Source organism: Drosophila busckii, unplaced genomic scaffold (assembly GCF_011750605.1).
Source record: "Drosophila busckii strain San Diego stock center, stock number 13000-0081.31 unplaced genomic scaffold, ASM1175060v1 chrUn_01, whole genome shotgun sequence".
In the NCBI taxonomy this organism is placed as follows: domain Eukaryota; kingdom Metazoa; phylum Arthropoda; class Insecta; order Diptera; family Drosophilidae; genus Drosophila; species Drosophila busckii.
Window position 1 is genome coordinate 409,671 of NW_022872717.1, and position 19,964 is coordinate 429,634.

Here is a 19,964-nt window from a genome sequence, read left to right on the forward strand (position 1 = left end):
ATATGTACATATGTATGTATGAATACAAAAATTGCATATTAATGTGTCGAAGTGTATAAAGTGTGCATACATAAACTGAGTATAAAGAAAAACAAGTGACTACTAACTTTCACGCTAAAGTCGCTAACGGGGTCTTTGTGAAGCGTTCTCCAAAGTAAGAAAGTTCGAGTGGGTTCTGTGGCTATGTATAGTATGTACATGTACATAGTACAAATAGTTTTGCGTTTGTATACATACATACATACATACATATCAAACGAAAAGAGCATTTGAGAAATCACTTGACAAGAGCAACTATAACAATCGCAGCATAGAGGGAAATAAAGAAAGTAGTTAACGCCGCTATATTGGACACAGCAAAAGCCAGTGATTATAAGCGAAGCTGATGACAATAACAAGCCATCGACATAACATACATACATACATACAGACATACAATACCGTATATACATATGTATATTTTACATGTATGTATTTGTATGTGTATGTGTATGTGTACGCAGTCGCAACTCGCTTACTTCCAAAGCGTCAAAGCTGTGAAGAAATTTGGGTCTTGCTCTAGTTTTCACAACCAAAGTTCAATGATCGATTGCAAAGCTAAAAAGCTTATACGTGTTACCATTTGTGTGTGTGTGTATCTGTATCTGTGTATGAATATGTATATGTATCTGTATATGCCAGAGCAACAAAAATGGAACAAATGATAAAGAGAGACCGAGAAACAGCTAGCATTGAGGCGCCGGGCCATTTTGCGTCGTGTAGAACTTACATACATATGTATGTATGTACATACATTCGTTCATAATTACGTATTTGTGTTTGTATGACAAGAAGTGTATATGTACATACATACATAGCTTTCTTTTTATCATGCAACTTTTGCGTCTTGTCGAAATGGTTGCTATTGATATTACTGCTAATGAATATATGTATAATATGAGTAAATAAAATTCGTTTGTAAATCATAATGGTATTATTATATTATATCTAAATACATTACATACATTGTATTATATAATATTCTTATATACATATTTATTATATTATCTTTACTACTACATGTCATATTTTCGAAAATATGTAACATATAAGTAGTTCACTGCTTGCAAAAGTTTGTACGTTTCAGAATATAGAAAGTAAATATCAATGAACTACAGGCATACAATCATATGTACATACATACATATGTACATATGTATGTATATCTAACAAGCTTCAGCTTTTCTCTGTTTCAACAGCAACAAATACACAAGGCATATTTACATTGCCTTGCTTTCTATTTTTTCGTAATGAATTTTATATTAGAATTCAACATACATACATAAGTATGTATGTATGTTCACATGTACCTATGAACAAGTCAAGTCTAACAATAAGCTGTTTTTCTAATTCACCAAATATTGAGTTGAATTTAATTCACACATGAATTTAAGCCATGAAATATGTACATTCTGCACTTTTAACTTTTGTGTTTATGTATTCAAAAAAAAAATATTATATTTACATTTTCATAAATTAAGGAAGAACGCATTAAAATAAAGCGTAGCCAAAATGTTAATACACTTTGACTAGGGCATTGCAGCATACGTATGCAAGTGCGTCAAGTCAAAATAGTATTTTACTGTAATCAATTAAGAGGCAAGTGTAGAAAAGATTTTGTAATGAAGAAAAGTGTCGTCAAAATAATTTGATATATATATGTATGTACCTATACCTATATACCTAGAAGGTTCCACGATTCCACCGGAGCCTACGCCAAACTATCTAGGAATGAAACTAGACAGAAGGCTCACCTGGCGCGCTCATCATGCGCTCAAACGCAAACAAGCGGAAGAAAAATTAACCAAACTCCACTGTCTAATAGGCAGGAGCTCAAAACTCAAGCGTTAAGCTACTGATCTACAAATCCATTGTAAGGCCCATCTGGACTTATGGTATTCAGCTGTGGGGCACAGCGAGCAGAACAAACCGGCTAAAAATCCAAAGCCTACAAAACAAATCGCTGCGTATCATATCCAAAGCTCACCCCTACCACGACAACAACATCATCCATGCCGAGCTCAACATCCCTTGGGTGAATGACGTTATAACATCTATGACCCAAAGCTACGTCGTCAGACTGCACAACCACCCCAACAACCTTGCCCTAAGCCTCCTAGATAACAGCACCACCACTAGACGCCTCAATAGAAACCACCCACTCGACCTCCATACAACTCAACAATAGACAATAAATAACCCACCAATGCATTACTATATGTATATAAACTGCCAATGTACAACGATTAAATTTAATTATTGCCTCTTCAGGCAGATTTTAAATAAAAACTCTAAAAAAAAAAGAAGGTACATATATATAACAGAAAAAAAAGTACGAATAAATTAAATAAATTAAAAAAAATTGAATTAAGCCTGGATCTTTTAAGTATGTCAAATTAATCCTGCTTCTGGATTATAATGACATTCTCTAAATAGTTCGTTTGGTCGGGTGTCTCACATAATAAGCGGTAGTCAAGTGGATGATTGTTGTTGATTCGACTACTGGCTCAGCAATGAAAAAGCTTGAATAAGTATTTATATAATATTAAAAATAAAAGTATATAAATATACTAATTGGGATAAAAATACTCCAAAGCTAGATGTACATATATACAAAGTAATACTACATCAATCTATATACATACATACAATAAACAAAATTTTTTTAATTCTCCTTGGGATTGAATTTTAGATTCGGGCTATTTATTCCGAATTTTTTTTCTTTGTATGTGCATAGTTCAAGTTCTATGCATTAGTTATGTGAACCATAATTGATTAATTAAGTTATTGACAAGTTATTGACGCACAGATCGAAAATTTTTTATCTCATATATAGTGTATCATTGAGTATTAAATTGTTTATACACTTTTATTTACGCCCTATGTACAGAGTCCTACACTGTCATAATTAACAGCATTTTAAAAATTACTATTATGTTCTTTCCTAACACAGGAGTGACTTGATATTGGGTCAGGATACAATAACCACAGAAAAAAAATTTCATAGTATCACGCTCAGTCAGTCTAACTAACTACGAAGAACTACATTCATATGTAAGGCGAAACATAGAGAGTAACAGATTGTTCAGCTTATGTAATGAATGATTATGATAAGGAAAGCACAAAACGGCCCCATTGCGCACTGAGACGGTTTATAATAAACGAACGGGTCTCGTTCTTACTTTCTCTAAACCCAAAGTAGGCCGAACCAGCACGATTAACAAATACAAACATCATGTAATTACGAAACTTTCACGCAAGCCACACTCACACTTGTATAGAGGGCACCAGAACAAAGCCAAGCAACAGCTCGCAAATATATACATACATACATGTGTTTTGTGTGTATGCATTATCACAGTCGTGTTTGTATGTACAATATGTATGCATGTAGTACGTGTACAAACTCTCGCGGTGGTTTAAGCTTTCTGTCTTTCGTTTCCAGTTTAGAATTAGGTCAAATAACGGATTTGTGTGCCTTGCGTGGTAGCCGCATACATATGTACATACATACAAGCAAAAGATCACCTTAAGAACGTAACAAAACTCCGCTCGCAACCCAAAAACCGAATTTCAAATTCAGAGCACAAAACCGGTTAATTTATTTGTTGTAACTCTCTCAATTTTCATCTATCTCTCCCTGTTTTTCGCTCACCTAGTGGCCGGCTTTGCTTTGGTATTGACTTTGTCTCTTAGCTTCAATGCAGGTTGCGGCATAAACACAAATTTTTCGCGTCTGTTAAGTTTTTGCTTGACAATGCGTGAATGCCTGCCTATGTGCGTATGTTTATTAAAATTAAAAAGAGTAGGCTGGCTTAATATTTGTTTGATCTGTTCACGTGGGGAAAAAATTATGGAGTTCGTACTGTGAGATTCTGAAGCATGATCTGAGAATTTGGGAAAAAAGGTGTAAAAGTCGATTGATTTTTCGATTAGTGATACTTCACACATACACATACTAAACATAGACAACGCCTTTTTAAATTAACCTCAAAATTATTATAAAACAACATTGTTCAATTAATTACATAAGAGCTTTTCCTATTGAGCTTGAGTTAATTTTTGCCAGATCATATCTACATATAAATGTATGTATGTTTGCACTATAAAGATGCATATGTATGTTTTTGGTGTCTATTGCTAATGTGTCAACTATACAATCTATCGATCAAGCCGAATGAATTATGCATTGACTAAAACATTCACAAATTGCCTTTCTTGTTGCTCGCTCACAGTAACTATTACTTCTCTTCATTGCCAATAGAAAACCCTGAGCGCTTGCAGAAATACACAATATTTGTTGGTGTTCGTGTTATTGCTATGACGAATAAGCTCATTAAATTTCTAAAAGCTAAAAAAAAAACTCTAATAGTTGTATTATATGTGAATAAGAATATAAATACTATTGAGGTGAGACATTAAATTCCATTTTAAATTGATATACATATAAAGTAAATTTAAATGCTCCCACCATTTGAACTCACTTTATTAACATATTGGAATCAATGAAGAGGTGTTCAAGCTCCCTTTCTAATGGTACAAAATTTTTGTAAAAAATGAAAAAAGGGTATCATGAAGTGTGCAAATGTATGTAGCAGGGAGACGAGACGTTGAGGCATAAGCCAGCTCGACGACCACTTGCAACTTTATTAACTGCGCTTTATACCTTTTCAATGCAAGCTGTGCGTTGAGTTGAGTTGAGTTCGGTGCTGCCAGCTGCAGTTTGCTAACGTTGGCTTATTAGTTTTTGCCTGTTTATCGTTTTGTATTTTTTTTTTCCATCGCAAATCGAAAAAAACCATTTTATGCAATTTAAAAATATTTAAAACCTTGAAATAAATCAGAAAAACGCCTGGTCATGTTTTCGACCGATGCCGAACATTCGAATAAATAACCTAGGAATGCGTTTTGTTTTCGTGGTAAATACATACCAGAGTTGCCGCTCACAGCAAAAAAAAAGGATAGGAAAATGACAAAAGCAATGTTTTGAGATGCTTTGATACATACATATAAAAAGCTTTTCATTATACCAGCATGCATTATGAGAGGTGTATGATCTCGACGATTGTAAACATGAATATTTTGACATCGAAAGATATATTGTATTATTGTATAATAGATAATTATTTTATTTTAATTTTTAATGAATTAATTTATTATTTATTTAATAAATTATAAATTAAAAACAAATATTTTTAGTCTCAAAAATTAGTAATATTCTAAGTGTTATCCTATATTTTGATTTTATAATACAAATCAAACATCCCCAATCTTTAAAGATGATATAACGTACATTACAAAATAATAGTTTTTTTTTTGTGCCAATTTCTAGCCTAATTCGGAAACTGGTGCTTGCACCCTTAAGCAATAGTAGATATAACACACTAAACACTAAAAAATAATAAGTTTAAGTACATTTATTTACCATAAAAAGCAAGCACCAAAAGCAAGGCCTTTACTTTTATAAATGTTTATTTCAATATAAAACCAACCAAACCAATATTGCCATATATAATATATATAATATAATATAATATTAAATTATGCAGCAATGTGCAATACTTAAATTATTGTATTTTCGGGGTAAAGCAGTTTTAAACAGCCCACAATATACTCCCGAAAAAAGCTGAAACGGCCAAAACTATTACAAATAAACTCATGTACACACATCGTACTCGCAATCCTGCATTGACCAACGAATGTAACTAACTAAGAAACATCTTTTGGAAATTCAAAATTTAGCGCAACGAAAATGGTAACACCAAAAATCAATTGGCAAGCTCTAAAGCTCCAGCAATTTCAGTATCAGATCTCTTGGCCTAGCAGGCTTGCTTTGCTCTGACAATCTGAGGCTTGGACAAAGCTAAGCGGCGTAGCCTGACATTTGTGAAGTAGGTGATTAGGGAAGAAAACCTTTCGTAAGATAAATATGCATTTACACGACCGCGGCACGCAGCTTCGATTTTCCCTTTCAAAAGTGCACCGCTCTGGATCTCATGAGCAAAAACATATGTGTATATATGTATGTGCACATTCATTATTAAAAATTAATTCAGTATATACTTTTTTAAGGGAAGATTTGTAATTTTTTACATTTTCGATCATTTTTGGAAATACTTCATGCAAAGATATAGAAATTTGAGATTTTTCGAAATCCGAGCTTACCAAATATTTTTCAAATATTTTTAGTGCAAATTTCAGATTTGTATCCCTTGGCGTAATTGTAATTGATTTTAAATTAAAATTTGGGAAATTCAGGCGGAATTTTTTTTTGATAATTGTTCGATTTCAGTGACTTTTGATAAACTTGAGCCTTAACATTTTTTAATAATTACTGAATTTATTAATAATTTTTGTGAAGAACTTTAGAACTTTAGAACTTTTGAACTTACCGATACATTTTTGAACATTCGATCATTTTTGACGTTTGAATAATTTTATACCATTTGAACTTTTCGGTAACTTTAATTACTTTTGAAATTATCGAAATTTCATAGAGAAAAAGTGAGTTCTTCCGCATTTCCCGGTGGAGTTTCAAAATTTGCTTTTGGCACCTTAGATATTTTTGATAGTTGTGGTGAAAGTTTCAGGAGTGTAGCTCTTATGGTTTCGGCTGTACAGCGATCACCCGTGAATATCACCCGTCGCCCAAGACAAGCTCTTTTATATATGCACATATGTATATGTACATATATAAAATGATAAAAAAAAGATGTATATCAGATATTTTTCTATTTCATTTCTTCGGACTTGATTCATTAAAACTCAACATTTTTTTGCACTTAATAAAAGTGTATCTTACGTTGAACACACTGGACAAAACAGCATATCGTTAAGTTGAAGTTGGTGCAATTCGTTAAAAAATGTGATATTAAAATTTGCTTACACTCATAGATACTTGCGTATGTATAATGCAAATGTTTATATGTGCAGGCATATTCTCCAGAATTCAGGTTAAACAATCTAGAAAATCGCATTAAAATACAACTAAAAGCCAAATACCCGCCTTCGGCATATCCGTATTAATAAGAAAGTTATGATTACATGAATATATGCACATACATACATACATATGTACATTTGCTTTACGCCGTAAGCATGAGCAAATTGAACTAAGCGACTGATTTGTTCAGCCTTGAACTTCTCTTTTGAGTGCATTAACTCTGTGGCCGTACAACCGCACCTCACACAAGCATTCAAGCAGCCATATGTGCATAAGTATGTATGGATGTATGCATATATACACATAGATGTATGTACATATATAGAACTGTACTCTTTGTGGTTGCAAAAACAGAATACATTTCTCGCTGCGTGTGTATCTGTGTTGGTACGGGATGCCGAATACGAATTTTCTTTTACATACATATGTATGTACATGTATGTATGTATGTACATGTATGTATGTATGTACATGTATGTATGTATGTACATGTATGTATGTATGTACATGTATGTTGATATGTATGTATGTACATAACATACATACATCAATTATATTGATTTTTTTTACTACATACATATTTACATATGTATGTATGTGTAAATTGTAAAATATATATGTATGTACACAATGGCTATAAATAAATAAAAAAAAACTACATACATATATGCACGGGCTCAAAAAAAGAATTCTCTTACATAAGAATTACTTGCACACGTTTGTATTTGTATGCATGTATAGGCATATGTACATGCATATGTATACATACATACATATATGCATTTAACACATGCTCAAATAAGAAGACAACTTATACTAGGGCGCTTTAAAACGGCTTGTTTTTCTGACACTCGTTTGTATATTCACATATACATGCAGACACATCGACAGCAAGTTGAACCTTTCAGACGCTGGCCTTGAACCTACTGCTGATCAGGCAGTCGCAGTCGCCTGGCTACTTAGCAAACACACACAAATATATTATCAAAGCCGTGCGTTCTGACCACGCATATGTGCTTACTTACGTGTTTGTATGTACATATGTACATACATGTACATATGTATGTACAATCGCATCTAGAACGATGCAACAAGTGAAACTACTGAGCTTACGTGCAAACGGTTTGTAACAAAATGTATGTACATATGTATGTCAAATTTGTTAATCATTGTCGTATCACATTTATAAAGTTTGATATTTTTATAATAAGTAGAAAACGGGTATCTTAAAGTTGTCGAAAGGTATGAAACAGCAACAAGCAGGCATGCGTGCAAAATGCATGTACATATGTATACATACATACATATTCTTAATCAGCAAAACAAACATAATCGGTGACAATGGTTTTCTGTCTGTCTGTCTCTATGAGGACAAAATATCGGATACTTTTAAAGTCTATGAAACGAAATTTAGTGTATAGATAAGCGGCGCTAATTATTTTCCAAAACAAAAGGACAAAACTACAAAAAATCAAGAGCGCATGAAAATACATCAAATACATTTAATATACATATGTACAAATGTACATACATACATACAGACGGATATGATTATATCCATTCAGCTTGTCTTGTCGATTAAGAATATAGATATACATTTGTACATACATATGTATATGTATGCTAATGGGCCCCGGCCTCCCCGCCTCCTTCTTTCTGTCGCATACAATTGGACGGCTTCGTAAAACCTTTTTAAATTTTTATAAAAATGTCATACCACACTATATTGTCCTCATTCTGCCTGTTGCACAACTCCATGATCCCCTTTTCCACTTTTTTTTTTGAAAATTTCTTTTAAGAAGTAGTAAAATAAAATGAAGAAAAGAATTAAGTGCGTGATATTTTTTATATACTAAAATTAAGTTCGACTTTTTTAAGGGAAGATTTGTAATTTTTTACATTTTCGATCATTTTTGGAAATTTCAATAATTTTTAGACTATTCGATATATTTTGAATTTTCGATATATTTTTATTTTTCTATTGTTTTTATACAATATGTTTTATTTGTTCGATAATTATTCACCCTGCCTCCTCAACGTATTAACTCGCTAGCCGATCGAAAAAGTAATATTTTTTATTACAGTGATTAACAGCTTGTAAACCTAATTTTTATGGAGATCAAAATAAAGTTTTCAGGAACAAGCCAAACGCATTAAATATTATACTATATTAGTGCAAATTACACATTTTTATCTTTGGCAACTTAAATTGTATGTATCTAGTATAGCTCTTATGCGTTTGGCAATACAGCGATAATCCGTTATTATCATTATCACCTGTCACTATCATTATTATCTGTCAGGACAACCTCATTTATATATATATAATATAATATATTTTAAAAGGAAAAAAATATCAAATAATGTGCAAGTCAAATATATATTAAAAATCTATATATATATATATATAATATATATTTGACTTGCACATTATTTGGTAATTTTTTTGTGCAAAATAAGCACTATAATTCTTTGAATCTAATCCCCATATTCTACGTACAGTGGAAAATCTTTGTTTGTATGAACACATGTCAAATGATCATCATCATCATCAAGATCGCTGAAAAATTACCAATGTTTCAATTATATAACTTATGCATAGTAGCCTTCCCTCCATTACTCTTTTCATATATGCACAAACCCACATCTATAGATTCATAGATACTTCTGAATAGAAGCATGTGTTATTATTTGTCCTTCTTTCCATTATCCTTTGCACATTTAATACTGAACTTTGAAGGCTATACCAGTCTGTGGAGTTTAATGACATTTGACTGGCTGAGAGGGCTGCTCCGCACAGTGGTTTAACTTCGGTAATTTCGGTTGTCAAAAACCATGTGAAAGAATTTATATGTATTAAAGATTTATTAATCAATTAAATTATTTTATTATTTTTTATTATAACTAGAGATTTATTAATCTAAACAAAAACAAAAATCACTTTCACTAGGAAAACACACGAACTAGTTTAAAGAATCAACTTTGTCTCTATTTGAATTTTGAGCTATGTATATAATAAAGCAACAAATGTTATGTTATTTCAAAGATAATTAATATGTCCCTTATCTCAAACCACAAAAATGATGAACCCCACCTCAAATTATGCCATTCCGTCTTCACGTTGACATCAAACCATCAAGCTATGAACCAGTCTAAAGAAGTAAGACTTATTATGTCTTTGCCTGCTTCTAAACTGATATGACAGATACTACTACCTGAAGAACAAGAACTGCGTGATCTTGTCTTTCATTATATACATACATATAAAAGTTCTGGTGTACACTTGTACACCTATGTATTTATTTTTATACATCTTGAAATTTTTGTAAAAAAATTAAAATTTTATTATATAGTATTGCAAATGTATGTAACAGGGAGAAGGAGGCGTGGCAGACCCCACAAAGTATATATATTATTGATCAGCAAGACAAACTGAATCGATATAGCCATGTCTGTCTGTCCGTATGTATGACTGCGTGTTTCTCAGCAACTATAAGAGCTAGAGCAACCAAACTTCGTACACATAAACTTTGTCATGCTTTCAACCGATGCCGAAAACTTCAGAAAGTTCGGGAAAATAACTTAGTTATTCATATTCTAATTTTTAATATAGACAACGGTGTGCCATTTTCCTGATGCGCCATAATAACGTCGCTGTCGACTCAGTCGGCGGCGTCGCTGCTGACGCTACAGCGAAAACGAGCTGTGATGCATTATCTGTTTTGTGTATATGTGTTTGTGAGTGAGAGCGTGTGTTTACTGCGATGCCCCAGTCAAAGTGTATATAAAAGTTGGTTAAGCCCAAGTATAATTTGTGCACTTGTTTTGTATGCACATATTTATAAGTAAATAAGTATAAATATATAAGCACATGCTTAGTACATAAGCAAAGGCAGCAGCCGAAACGTCGGCTACATGGCACAAACTTGTAGGTTGTTTGTATATTTATTGTTGTTATTTTGCTGGCAGCACCATGCGCAGGACACTGCGATAGACTCGCTGGGAGAGGGTAAGGCTATTAGACTTAGGTCATTAGTCTCGCTGCTGCTCCTGTTATAATAAACTTTCTCTATTGCTGTTAAATTCATGTAGTCGTCGGGAGCGCCCACCCCAAAACAGGGAGCTCGGTTCAATGTATGCCGTCCAAGTCGGTGTCCTTTGTGTCGCTTGAGCCTCTCAACCTTCGTAATCGTACAAGCCGATGAACTCTGTTAGGTTTTAAGAGTAACAGTCATGGTCTCGTACCAGTTTTTTCGCAAAAAAAAGAAGACGCTCCGCATTGAAAAGAAAAGTCATCTCTAAAATAAGATTTTTCCGTCTTATATCATTTTTAGTTATTGCATTAATTCCTTTAAGTTAACAAAAAAAATTGTTCAAAGGCAATTTATTTTTTTTTTTTAGATTATGTAGAGAAACGATAGTAAGCTTGTAAACACACGAAAAATTGTAAAATATCCGACCATTTTTGGAATTATCGATATTTCACATATTCAAATACTTTTGGAATTATGAAAACCTTTTCAATGTATCTTTCCGTTCGTGAGTCAGTTTATTGAGTTTACACATTGAATATTTTTCATATACTTGTCGTATCAGTATTTATATTTTGCCGTTCATGCAAAAATTCCGGAAATCAAAAATTGGTTCCTGTAAAGCACCTCAGATATTTTTTGTAGAATTTTGGTGAAACTTAAAAAAAAATTTTTTTTAGGTATATTTATAGAATATGATGAAATATTTTAGAAACATTTTTGTATAATGTCAATTTTTATTATTCTGTTAACTTAGTTGAAGACACGATCGTATTGCTCCTTGTATGCAGATAAATGCTAACATATCATTCTTGTAAATAAAACACAATTCATTGTTAATAAAGTAAGCTCCTTATCCAAGCATAAAAAACTCAAAAGAAAACAAGCTTACTAAGCTAAACTTGGACTTGAATTTCAGAACTTAATTCCCCTACTTACTTACCACAGCAGATCTTATAATCTTTGTAATCTTACTCTTTATACAGATGAATCTTAGAAAAAATGAAATAGAAAAAACCATAACAGTAATTTATTTTTTGATTAAAAAAAAGGTTTGTAAGCTGGCAGAAAAGTTAAGTAACTTGGAGTGAAAACAGATATTGCTTGTATTAGTGAAATTTTGTTTAGTTGCTTAGGCAGCTGCAGTTGCATTTGGCACACATACCAACGAAGCCGCGATCCAAATCCGTTATTGTTAGCAAAGTTACCAAAGCCTTGGTAGCTTTATTTCACGTACTTCGAAATTTCTTTCAAATATTGTTACCTAACACGCCCTGCCCTAGAAGCCGCAAGTTCCAGCACAAGTTTGTTCAGCTTTCGCGCATTGAACGAATATTTAATTTCTCGAAAGAATGAAACATTTATACCAAAGAATTTACAATACTGGCAATATTGGTTTTCGGGTTACCTTTGCCATGCTCTCCACTGATTCCGAAAAATTCAGAACAAAAAATAAAAAACAAGTGGACAAATTAAAATTGGGTTCAACCAACTTTTATGTACACACGCATTCATTTACTCACTCTTTCTGTTACATTCCTGTTGCACAACTTCATAATACCCTTTTCCATTTTTTATAAAAATGTCAAAGTGTATAAAAATGCTCTAATATAAGTTAATCTAAGTTGGATGCGCTCACCTGTAACTTTTCATGATTTTACTTATTCATATTGCGTTAAGTAATAAAGAAATGATATGCTCTAATATGATAATAATATAATAATCACATTTTTATCTGAAATTGCCCGGCCACACAATGTGACATTATAAACACCTTGTTTTGCCATCTTTTTTTTTAATTATAAAAAATGGTGGACAGTTACCCGAAATCTTAAACTTTTAACTAAATTGAAATTATATGCGAATTAAAAAAAAAATTACACAAAAAAAAAACGTCTAGACCCATTTACTAAGCGGAGGGTTAAAAAATGAGATTACATATTTGGATTAGAAAAGTTCAAATATACTACATCTGCAGGATTAGTAATAAGTAAAAAAAAAAAGAATTGTTCTACAACTACCATTTCATCTTAAAAAATTTGCGTTGCAATGTTAGACGCTAAATATATTATGGCTTTCCTATTTTACCCAATTCGCTTTACGGCAAGTACATTTTTTTTTTTTTAGTTCTATTCATAAAATAGAACCAATAGGTTACTAGCGCATACACACATATGTACATATACTTCATTGCATAAAATGGGACAAACATTCAGTAATTTATACGTTATAAAAATCGCCGACCTAATGCCAAATGCATAGACATACTATTATGCGTTCATATGTATATGTATGAGTAGGAGGTTGTTTTGCAGTTGCAAGCAAAGCTTGTCGGCACACAAAAAATAGAAAGTTTTAGCCGGTTGCAGTTTTCTGCTGTGGCTGCTACTGTTGCCACCAGGTACAAGCTGAAATTTTCTCTTTGCAATTTGATTAAATAAAATATTGTGTAAAAGTCGTTTGCTGCCAACTTTCTAACTGCAGTTGGGACTTCTAACTCGGTTACGGTTACTAGAAGCAATAATAATTACATTTGTCCCACATTACTTTCACTTGGCGAGAGTCAAGCACGAATACAAATACGAATGCAACTACCATCTATCAACTGGCAATTGCGCAGTCTGCACAACAGCAACGGCAATGGCAACGTCAGCGCGTTAACGTCGACTTTGACTTTGTGCAATTTTGTGTGCATTTGTGCCTGTGCCCGTGTGTTGCATGAAAAGTTGCAACTTTTCCAGTTGTTTTGATTGGTGGAAATAGCAAACCGTTGCTTGTTCGCAAAAAGGAAAAGTGGGTCAAGCGCAGCATTGTTGTTCACGATTGTTGTTTCTGTGATACCACATTGCCGATATTACCTGTTGCAAACAACGCTTCACAATTTCCCTCAATGTGTTTGTGTCAAATGCTTTAAGTCTTACCAACCAGGTCAAATTGTAAATTTTTTTTTTGCACGTACCTTAAATTTGGCTAAAAGGAGTTGCTGTTCCAAAAGAATATTCATTATATTTTATTAAAATGCGTATGTATGTATGCAAATACATATACATATGTATAATATATATATATTCAATGTGCACATGCATATCGTATGTGTGCACACATACGAGAGGTTTAAGCCGATTGTATTTGCGGCGGTGATAAAGACAAAATAAGATCAGATTTTAGCCATAAAACTGTAATTTGGCAAAATTAATCTTGTGAGCGTTCTGACTTTAGATTGCAATTCACCGAGTAATTTCACATAAGCATCGGGTGTCAACTTCATTTGATCGAAAAACTGTCAAGCATACAAGAAATGGAAACTATTTCCATATCAATATAAATTATTATATACGTACCACCTTTTAAGTTATTTAGTAATATTTATCTTACAGTTCTTACGAGCTTATGGTAAAAAATAAAGGACGCCAAATGCGGACGCATGTCTCATATGTACATACATTCTTATAAAAGTACGCATATGTAGTAAATATATTATTTGTGGAAATGATCAAGCTTTTTTTATTTTTGTACTTTGTGTATAGCTTGTTTGCGTTTTATTTACTATAATATAGTTGTTTTAATAATTACTCGTCAGATAAAATAGTTTTAATTTTACATTGCATTAAACATATATGCATATTATGCCTTCTACTATTTCTCTCCTATACATACAAATTACAGTTAAATGTTTTTGTTGAATTTTCTTGTTTTGTTTGTTGGTTGTTAGTTGACCTATTGAAATTTTTTTTTTTTAATTTCTTGTTGTCACTCAATATATTTATTAACATTTAATTTTTTTACCAAAAACTTGAAAACCAAAGTTAGCTCTGTTTACTTTTTTCGTACAGTGTAATTAAGTATCTGCAACAGACTATTGAAAATAACTATCATAAAAAACCTTGTAATGATGAAAAATTTATTATTATATGTGAACTAATAAAACAGAAAACTCTTTCAGTATACGTATGCTCCAGAGCTATATCAAAGCATATTCCTAATTACAAATTTGCAATAATCAACAAAGAAAAATTAATGTACACAGGAGACGAATTTGTCGTCGCGTGTTGGTTATCGCCGATGCAGAATGTTTGAAAGCGTACGTATTTGCTTTTGAAGCTCAGAATCCATCCGATAGCATTCTTCGTCAAACACTTTACGCATCTGCTGTAACTCCGGCAATTTATCAGGTTGCATGTTAAGCAGGTCCCCAAAAAACTTGGACCATACGTGTTTTTTCAAATACCTTGGCAGCTTTTGTCGTATGTCCCAGCCTGTCGGTTTCTTCTGAGGCTGCATATACTCACCAAAAAGCATGACGTGCACTGTGCTCGCTATACAGAACAGATCTGTTTCAAAAGACCAGGAACGGCCCTCCTGCATTTCAATGCAAGTAAACCCATCAGTTTGCACCAGTTTGCGAAACTTGGTGTGCTCGCCATTGGGAAAAAGGGACAAATCAATAGCACAGCCAAAATCAATCAGTCGCAGTGAAGGTTCCAAACTGTCCACGTTAGGAACCCGCATCAGCAGAAAGTTATCTGGCTTAATATCAGCATGAATAATGTGCTGGCGGTGCAGATGGTCGACAATATTACAAATCTGTGCTGAGAAGTGCATGACTAGGGATTCATGCATCACCTTTGTTGTGGCCTGCCGAATTTTATTGTTGATATCAAGCAGCGAGCCAAACGGTGAAAATTCGGTGGCAATAAGACTAGCGTTTGGAGCTATAATTGCCGTTGAGATATCCATTAAGCCCGGTAAAATGTTTGGTTCCATGACCCGCTTTCGCACCTTTGGTAGTAATTAGATTGTTAGATCCCCCTGTTAATACAACTTTGATATTATATTACCTGATCACATATATAGATTTCCCAGGTGTTGGGAGGCTTCTGGAACTTGAGAGCCATGACATTACCGGTGCGAGCATCTGTGGCTTTGTACACTGATCCATAGGATCCGCGTCCAACCTCCTTATCGATATTAAATTGCACATCTTCAAGCACGTGCAAAGTTCGAGTGTTAGAAATTTTTGGTAGTGGCGCTTGCACAATTTTGTAACTGGCATGGGCATCGTCATTACCCGGAAAATTCAGTTTTGTTAGAAAAGCACGACAAAGCTCACTGTTAAACGGATCGACTGTTTCTTTGACCTGATGCCGTTCAATTGTGTCAAGTGCCTTTGCTAAGCGACGTTGTTGTGCTTCTGAGTCGTGCTGTGTGGCAAAGTAAGAGTTCTCCTGAAACGTGGAGAAGTCCGTTGAAGTGTTATTCGTTGCTGAAGTGGCCAATTTTCCCGAAAACTTTGTAATTGTATTTTTATTGTTGTTATTATTATTGTTATTGTGCGTATGAAGTGCCTTGTTAGTGCTTGAAGTCTGCGCGGTATCGCCAAAATGAAGTCGTCCGACTGCAAGAGCTAGCGAACTCTTTGAGTTATCAAGACCTCCACCAGCACTAGAAAATGAAAAGTTGGCATTGTCGTTGAAAGTATCATTTGGGATGGGTCTATTTATTCTAAGCTCATCTGCTGTTTCAGAATCATCCTCTCCCGTTAAGATCTTCATCTCAGAACCATTTGCCATTACCGAACACGATGAGTTGCTGTTGTTGCACTGCTCCGAATGCGAATTGCCTAGATTTAACTTGACACGAGAGCGCTTGCAGCCATTTCCGTTGCTCTTTGGAGTCGACGTGTGTTCCAATAGATATGGATGGAAGTGAACACCCCCGTTTCGTTGGCGCTGTACATTAGAGATGCATTTTCTCCAATCTTGGGTAGACTTGGCCGAAGCAGGCACCGCTACCCGCATGGATGTTGTTCCAGTTTCTCCTCCTGATTCTGACACCGGTATTGGTGAAGCGGGCAACGAAAGATCCTGTTGATGATGGTAAATGTTCTCGATGGTGTAGGCACTATATGAACTGCTTTCCAGCGTGCGTTCCTTTTTAAACTTAATTTTTATGGATCGACTCTGCTGCTCATACGTTGGCTGCTCCAAATGTTGCTTAACACAGTTGGCATGCTCGACGATTCCACTTTCATTGTCGGAGTTACCTTCATTAGATTGCTCATCCGAATTTTCTTCGACAGATTGCTCCTCCTCATCCGGCCCCTCTTGACCCTCTTCGCCATCATCATTATGCACATACTGTCGTCTATGTACAGCTGTCATGTAATAAGGTGCCTCCGGCTTATAGGATTTGTAGAGTTTCCGACTCCGATTTATCTGTCGGTCCAGTTCCTGGCTCTGGTCCTTATCTGGACTCTGATAGTTTGACTCTCTTTTCAGAGTATGCGTATGTTTTTGTTGTTTGGATATCTGCATATATGGCTCCTGCTTACTTTCTTGCCCTAAAATTTGTGCATATTTACGAGCTAACAGCTCCTCAGGACTGTACTCTATACCTGCGCCTGCGGGATACACCAGGTGCTTGGCATAAAAGCAAACGCGTAATGGATCTTCTGGTTCTTCGAGCGTCAATGCTGGTTTCCAGGTTTCGTGGTTGTTCCGACCAAACGCTTCAAAATTGCGCGGCAGCCTCACATTTCTAATATCCCCAGTGTTCACTGAAAGCTGTTGCACTTGCGACTTAAGATCTTGCTGTTTTGACTCTGGATATGTATAGGTGTTTGTGGACATTTGTGTTTCCAGCTGCTGTTGGTAGTTTATATGCTTATTGGGCTATAAGTGATTACATTATAAAAAATAACCTTAAAAGGTTGAGAAATTACTTACCCGACTGGGTTGATCGTTAGGCGGGTATTGTGTCTGGAGGTTAGCCTGGCTAGGAGCAGCTGGTTCAAGAGCTGATTGTGGAGATGCATGAGCCACATGTTGCTCATAATGGGGAGGTGTTTTTACCTTAAAGGAACAGACAAAATGAATAATACTTTTGGAATAATAATACGAAATTAGTTAACTTGGCCGTAACACCTAAATGTGAATTATATGTTGTACCTGTACCTGCAGTCCTTCAAGATGGAACGATGATTCCGATTGCAGTTGCTGCTCTTGGGAATGAGGATGAATATTTGGCGGAGGTTGCGGATGTAACTGAGATTGGGACTGATGATGATAGACATTTCCCGGAGGGTGTTGCTGTTGGTATTGATGGTAGGTATGCTGTGAGAGTTGATAAGACCGCAATGACGTCGCTCCTGGCCCAGTCTGAGGATACGGTTGCTGTTGTGTATACGTCGTCAGATGTTGCAATACATTGTTTGGCGGAGGAGCTGTAGGATGCTGCTGTTGTTGCTGGTGATGATGTTGCTGTTGTTGATAATGAAGAGAGCGCACATAAGAGAACTTTGTATGTGCATTTTGGAGTTCGATGTGGCTTTGTGCCTTCTCCTGGAAGGCAAGGTTAAATACTTCTTCGGCATCTTGAAATTGCTCCCGCTCCTCGTAATAGTTAGCCCAACCAATGTAAAATGCAGCAACTTGTCGTCCAGTGCCTCGCTGAAACAGTACTTGATAGAAGCGTAACTGGTCTCCCTGCATGGCTATGTATTTCAGCCAGAGACGCACCAAGCGTACGTCTTGCCAATAATATTCATTGTGTTCGTAGACAGTGAGACAACGTTCTAATGTCTCTCTGAATTTTAGTTCTGGATCACTTTTCTCATGATTCTCATACCAACATATATAATTGTACCAATGGTCTAGCGGATCGAGTCCTTGGTAAAGAGATATAGCATGCTCCCACGCCTGCTTGTCCTTCAGAAAGTTTTGAACTTCATCGGAGCTAGCCATGTTTATATTCGCGTTGCGTGTTTGGCTTTGGTTCGGGTTGGAACTCGCCCGTAAGTATGAATGCATCGCCATAGATAGCAAATATGTGTCAAGCTTTCTGTTCTTAAAATTCAAAGCATTTGCTGATAATAGGATAAGTTTCGTAATAAATTAAACTTTGTGTCGTCCCGATGATTTTTTGTTGGTGCCCAAGGAAGACAAACGACTTGACGAATTGTATGTAAGCAAACAAAAAATTCTTGATAAGGCTTTATCTACAGTCATACACTTCTATAACTTTATGTTTGTTCATCTTTTTATACTTTTGTACACAATAACCAATAAATATTAAAAAATTAATTATTTCAACTCTATGTTTTTCATTTTGCTGGGTACAAAGGTATCGCTACTATTTGTGGCGGCTGACGATAGAAAACCAAGCAGGCTTGCTGAATGATTGAAACATTGATGACAAAAAAAATATTTCGGATATTCTCAACGAAACTAAAAGTCTTATTTCATGCACAGAAATATTTTATGTAATGAAATCTTGATAAAGATAAATTCTAAGTTAAATGTTTGTAAGCAAAACATTCTAGAGGCCGACAAACATCGTTAGCACTACCATAACTATCGATGGCTCTCCTCATATTGCCATCAATTTTAATTTGATTTCGATAGTTTCGCATTGCTTGAGATGTGGAGGTGCGAAACATCGATATTCATTTTACACTATCATTTATTCATTTAGATATTATAATATACATAATAGACAAACATTGATGTTTCATCGATAATTAGGACAAACTTCGATGTCTCCATACATCGTTGTTTCTGCACCCCAATTGAGATGGTTAGGAATAGAGCTGGGAAACTATCGATAGTGGCTCCATTCGATATTTTCGATGTTTTGAGAGCAAATTCCGATACTATCGATAGCATCGTTTTTTTCTACGGCACTTTAAAAAAAATTAAAAATATAAGCTATTTTGAATGTTATAAGAAATATTTTATATATTTAATGCTATAAAAGTATAACTTAACATATTAGAGATCAAACTTATCACTTCAGTGTGATGTACAAAGAATTTTTACCTAACATAACATAGGAAACTTAATGAAAGATCAACTCTCTAACAAAAAAAGAAAATTCAAGTGTACAAAATATAAAAAAATAACAAAAAACTTAATGGGAGATCAACTCTGTAAAAAAAGAAATAAATTCAAATT

At 34.4% G+C, this 19,964-nt stretch overlaps 1 protein-coding gene across 5 annotated transcripts; it reads right to left on the minus strand.

Moving 5' to 3' along the window:
* Positions 1 to 14,580: 14,580 nt before the first annotated feature.
* LOC108608567 (protein kinase 4) lies at positions 14,581 to 19,049 on the minus strand. 5 transcript variants are annotated; one of them, XM_017999997.2, is made up of 4 exons: positions 17,961 to 19,049; positions 17,739 to 17,864; positions 15,852 to 17,657; positions 14,581 to 15,792 (listed from the first exon to the last, which is right to left on the minus strand). In XM_017999997.2, the coding sequence occupies exons 1-4, from the start codon at positions 18,825 to 18,827 to the stop codon at positions 15,067 to 15,069; spliced, it is 3,525 nt and encodes a 1,174-aa protein (XP_017855486.2). In that variant the 5' UTR covers positions 18,828 to 19,049; the 3' UTR covers positions 14,581 to 15,066. The 5 variants fall into 5 exon arrangements, with proteins under 5 accessions (XP_017855486.2, XP_017855485.2, XP_017855482.2 ...); XM_017999996.2 differs by having other exon boundaries at positions 15,852 to 17,675; XM_017999993.2 differs by having other exon boundaries at positions 15,852 to 17,684.
* Between the last annotated feature and the right edge of the window lie 915 nt (positions 19,050 to 19,964).

Bases quoted from the DNA above. Each gene is read 5' to 3' on its own strand.
- LOC108608567 (XM_017999993.2), bottom strand. From the start codon at position 18,827: ATGGCGATGCATTCATACTTACGGGCGAGTTCCAACCCGAACCAAAGC. The intron at 17,865-17,960 runs GTACAACATATA...TGTTCCTTTAAG, and splicing joins TTGAAGGACTGCAGGTACAG to GTAAAAACACCTCCCCATTA. The intron at 15,793-15,851 runs GTAATATAATAT...TTACTACCAAAG, and splicing joins AAATCTATATATGTGATCAG to GTGCGAAAGCGGGTCATGGA.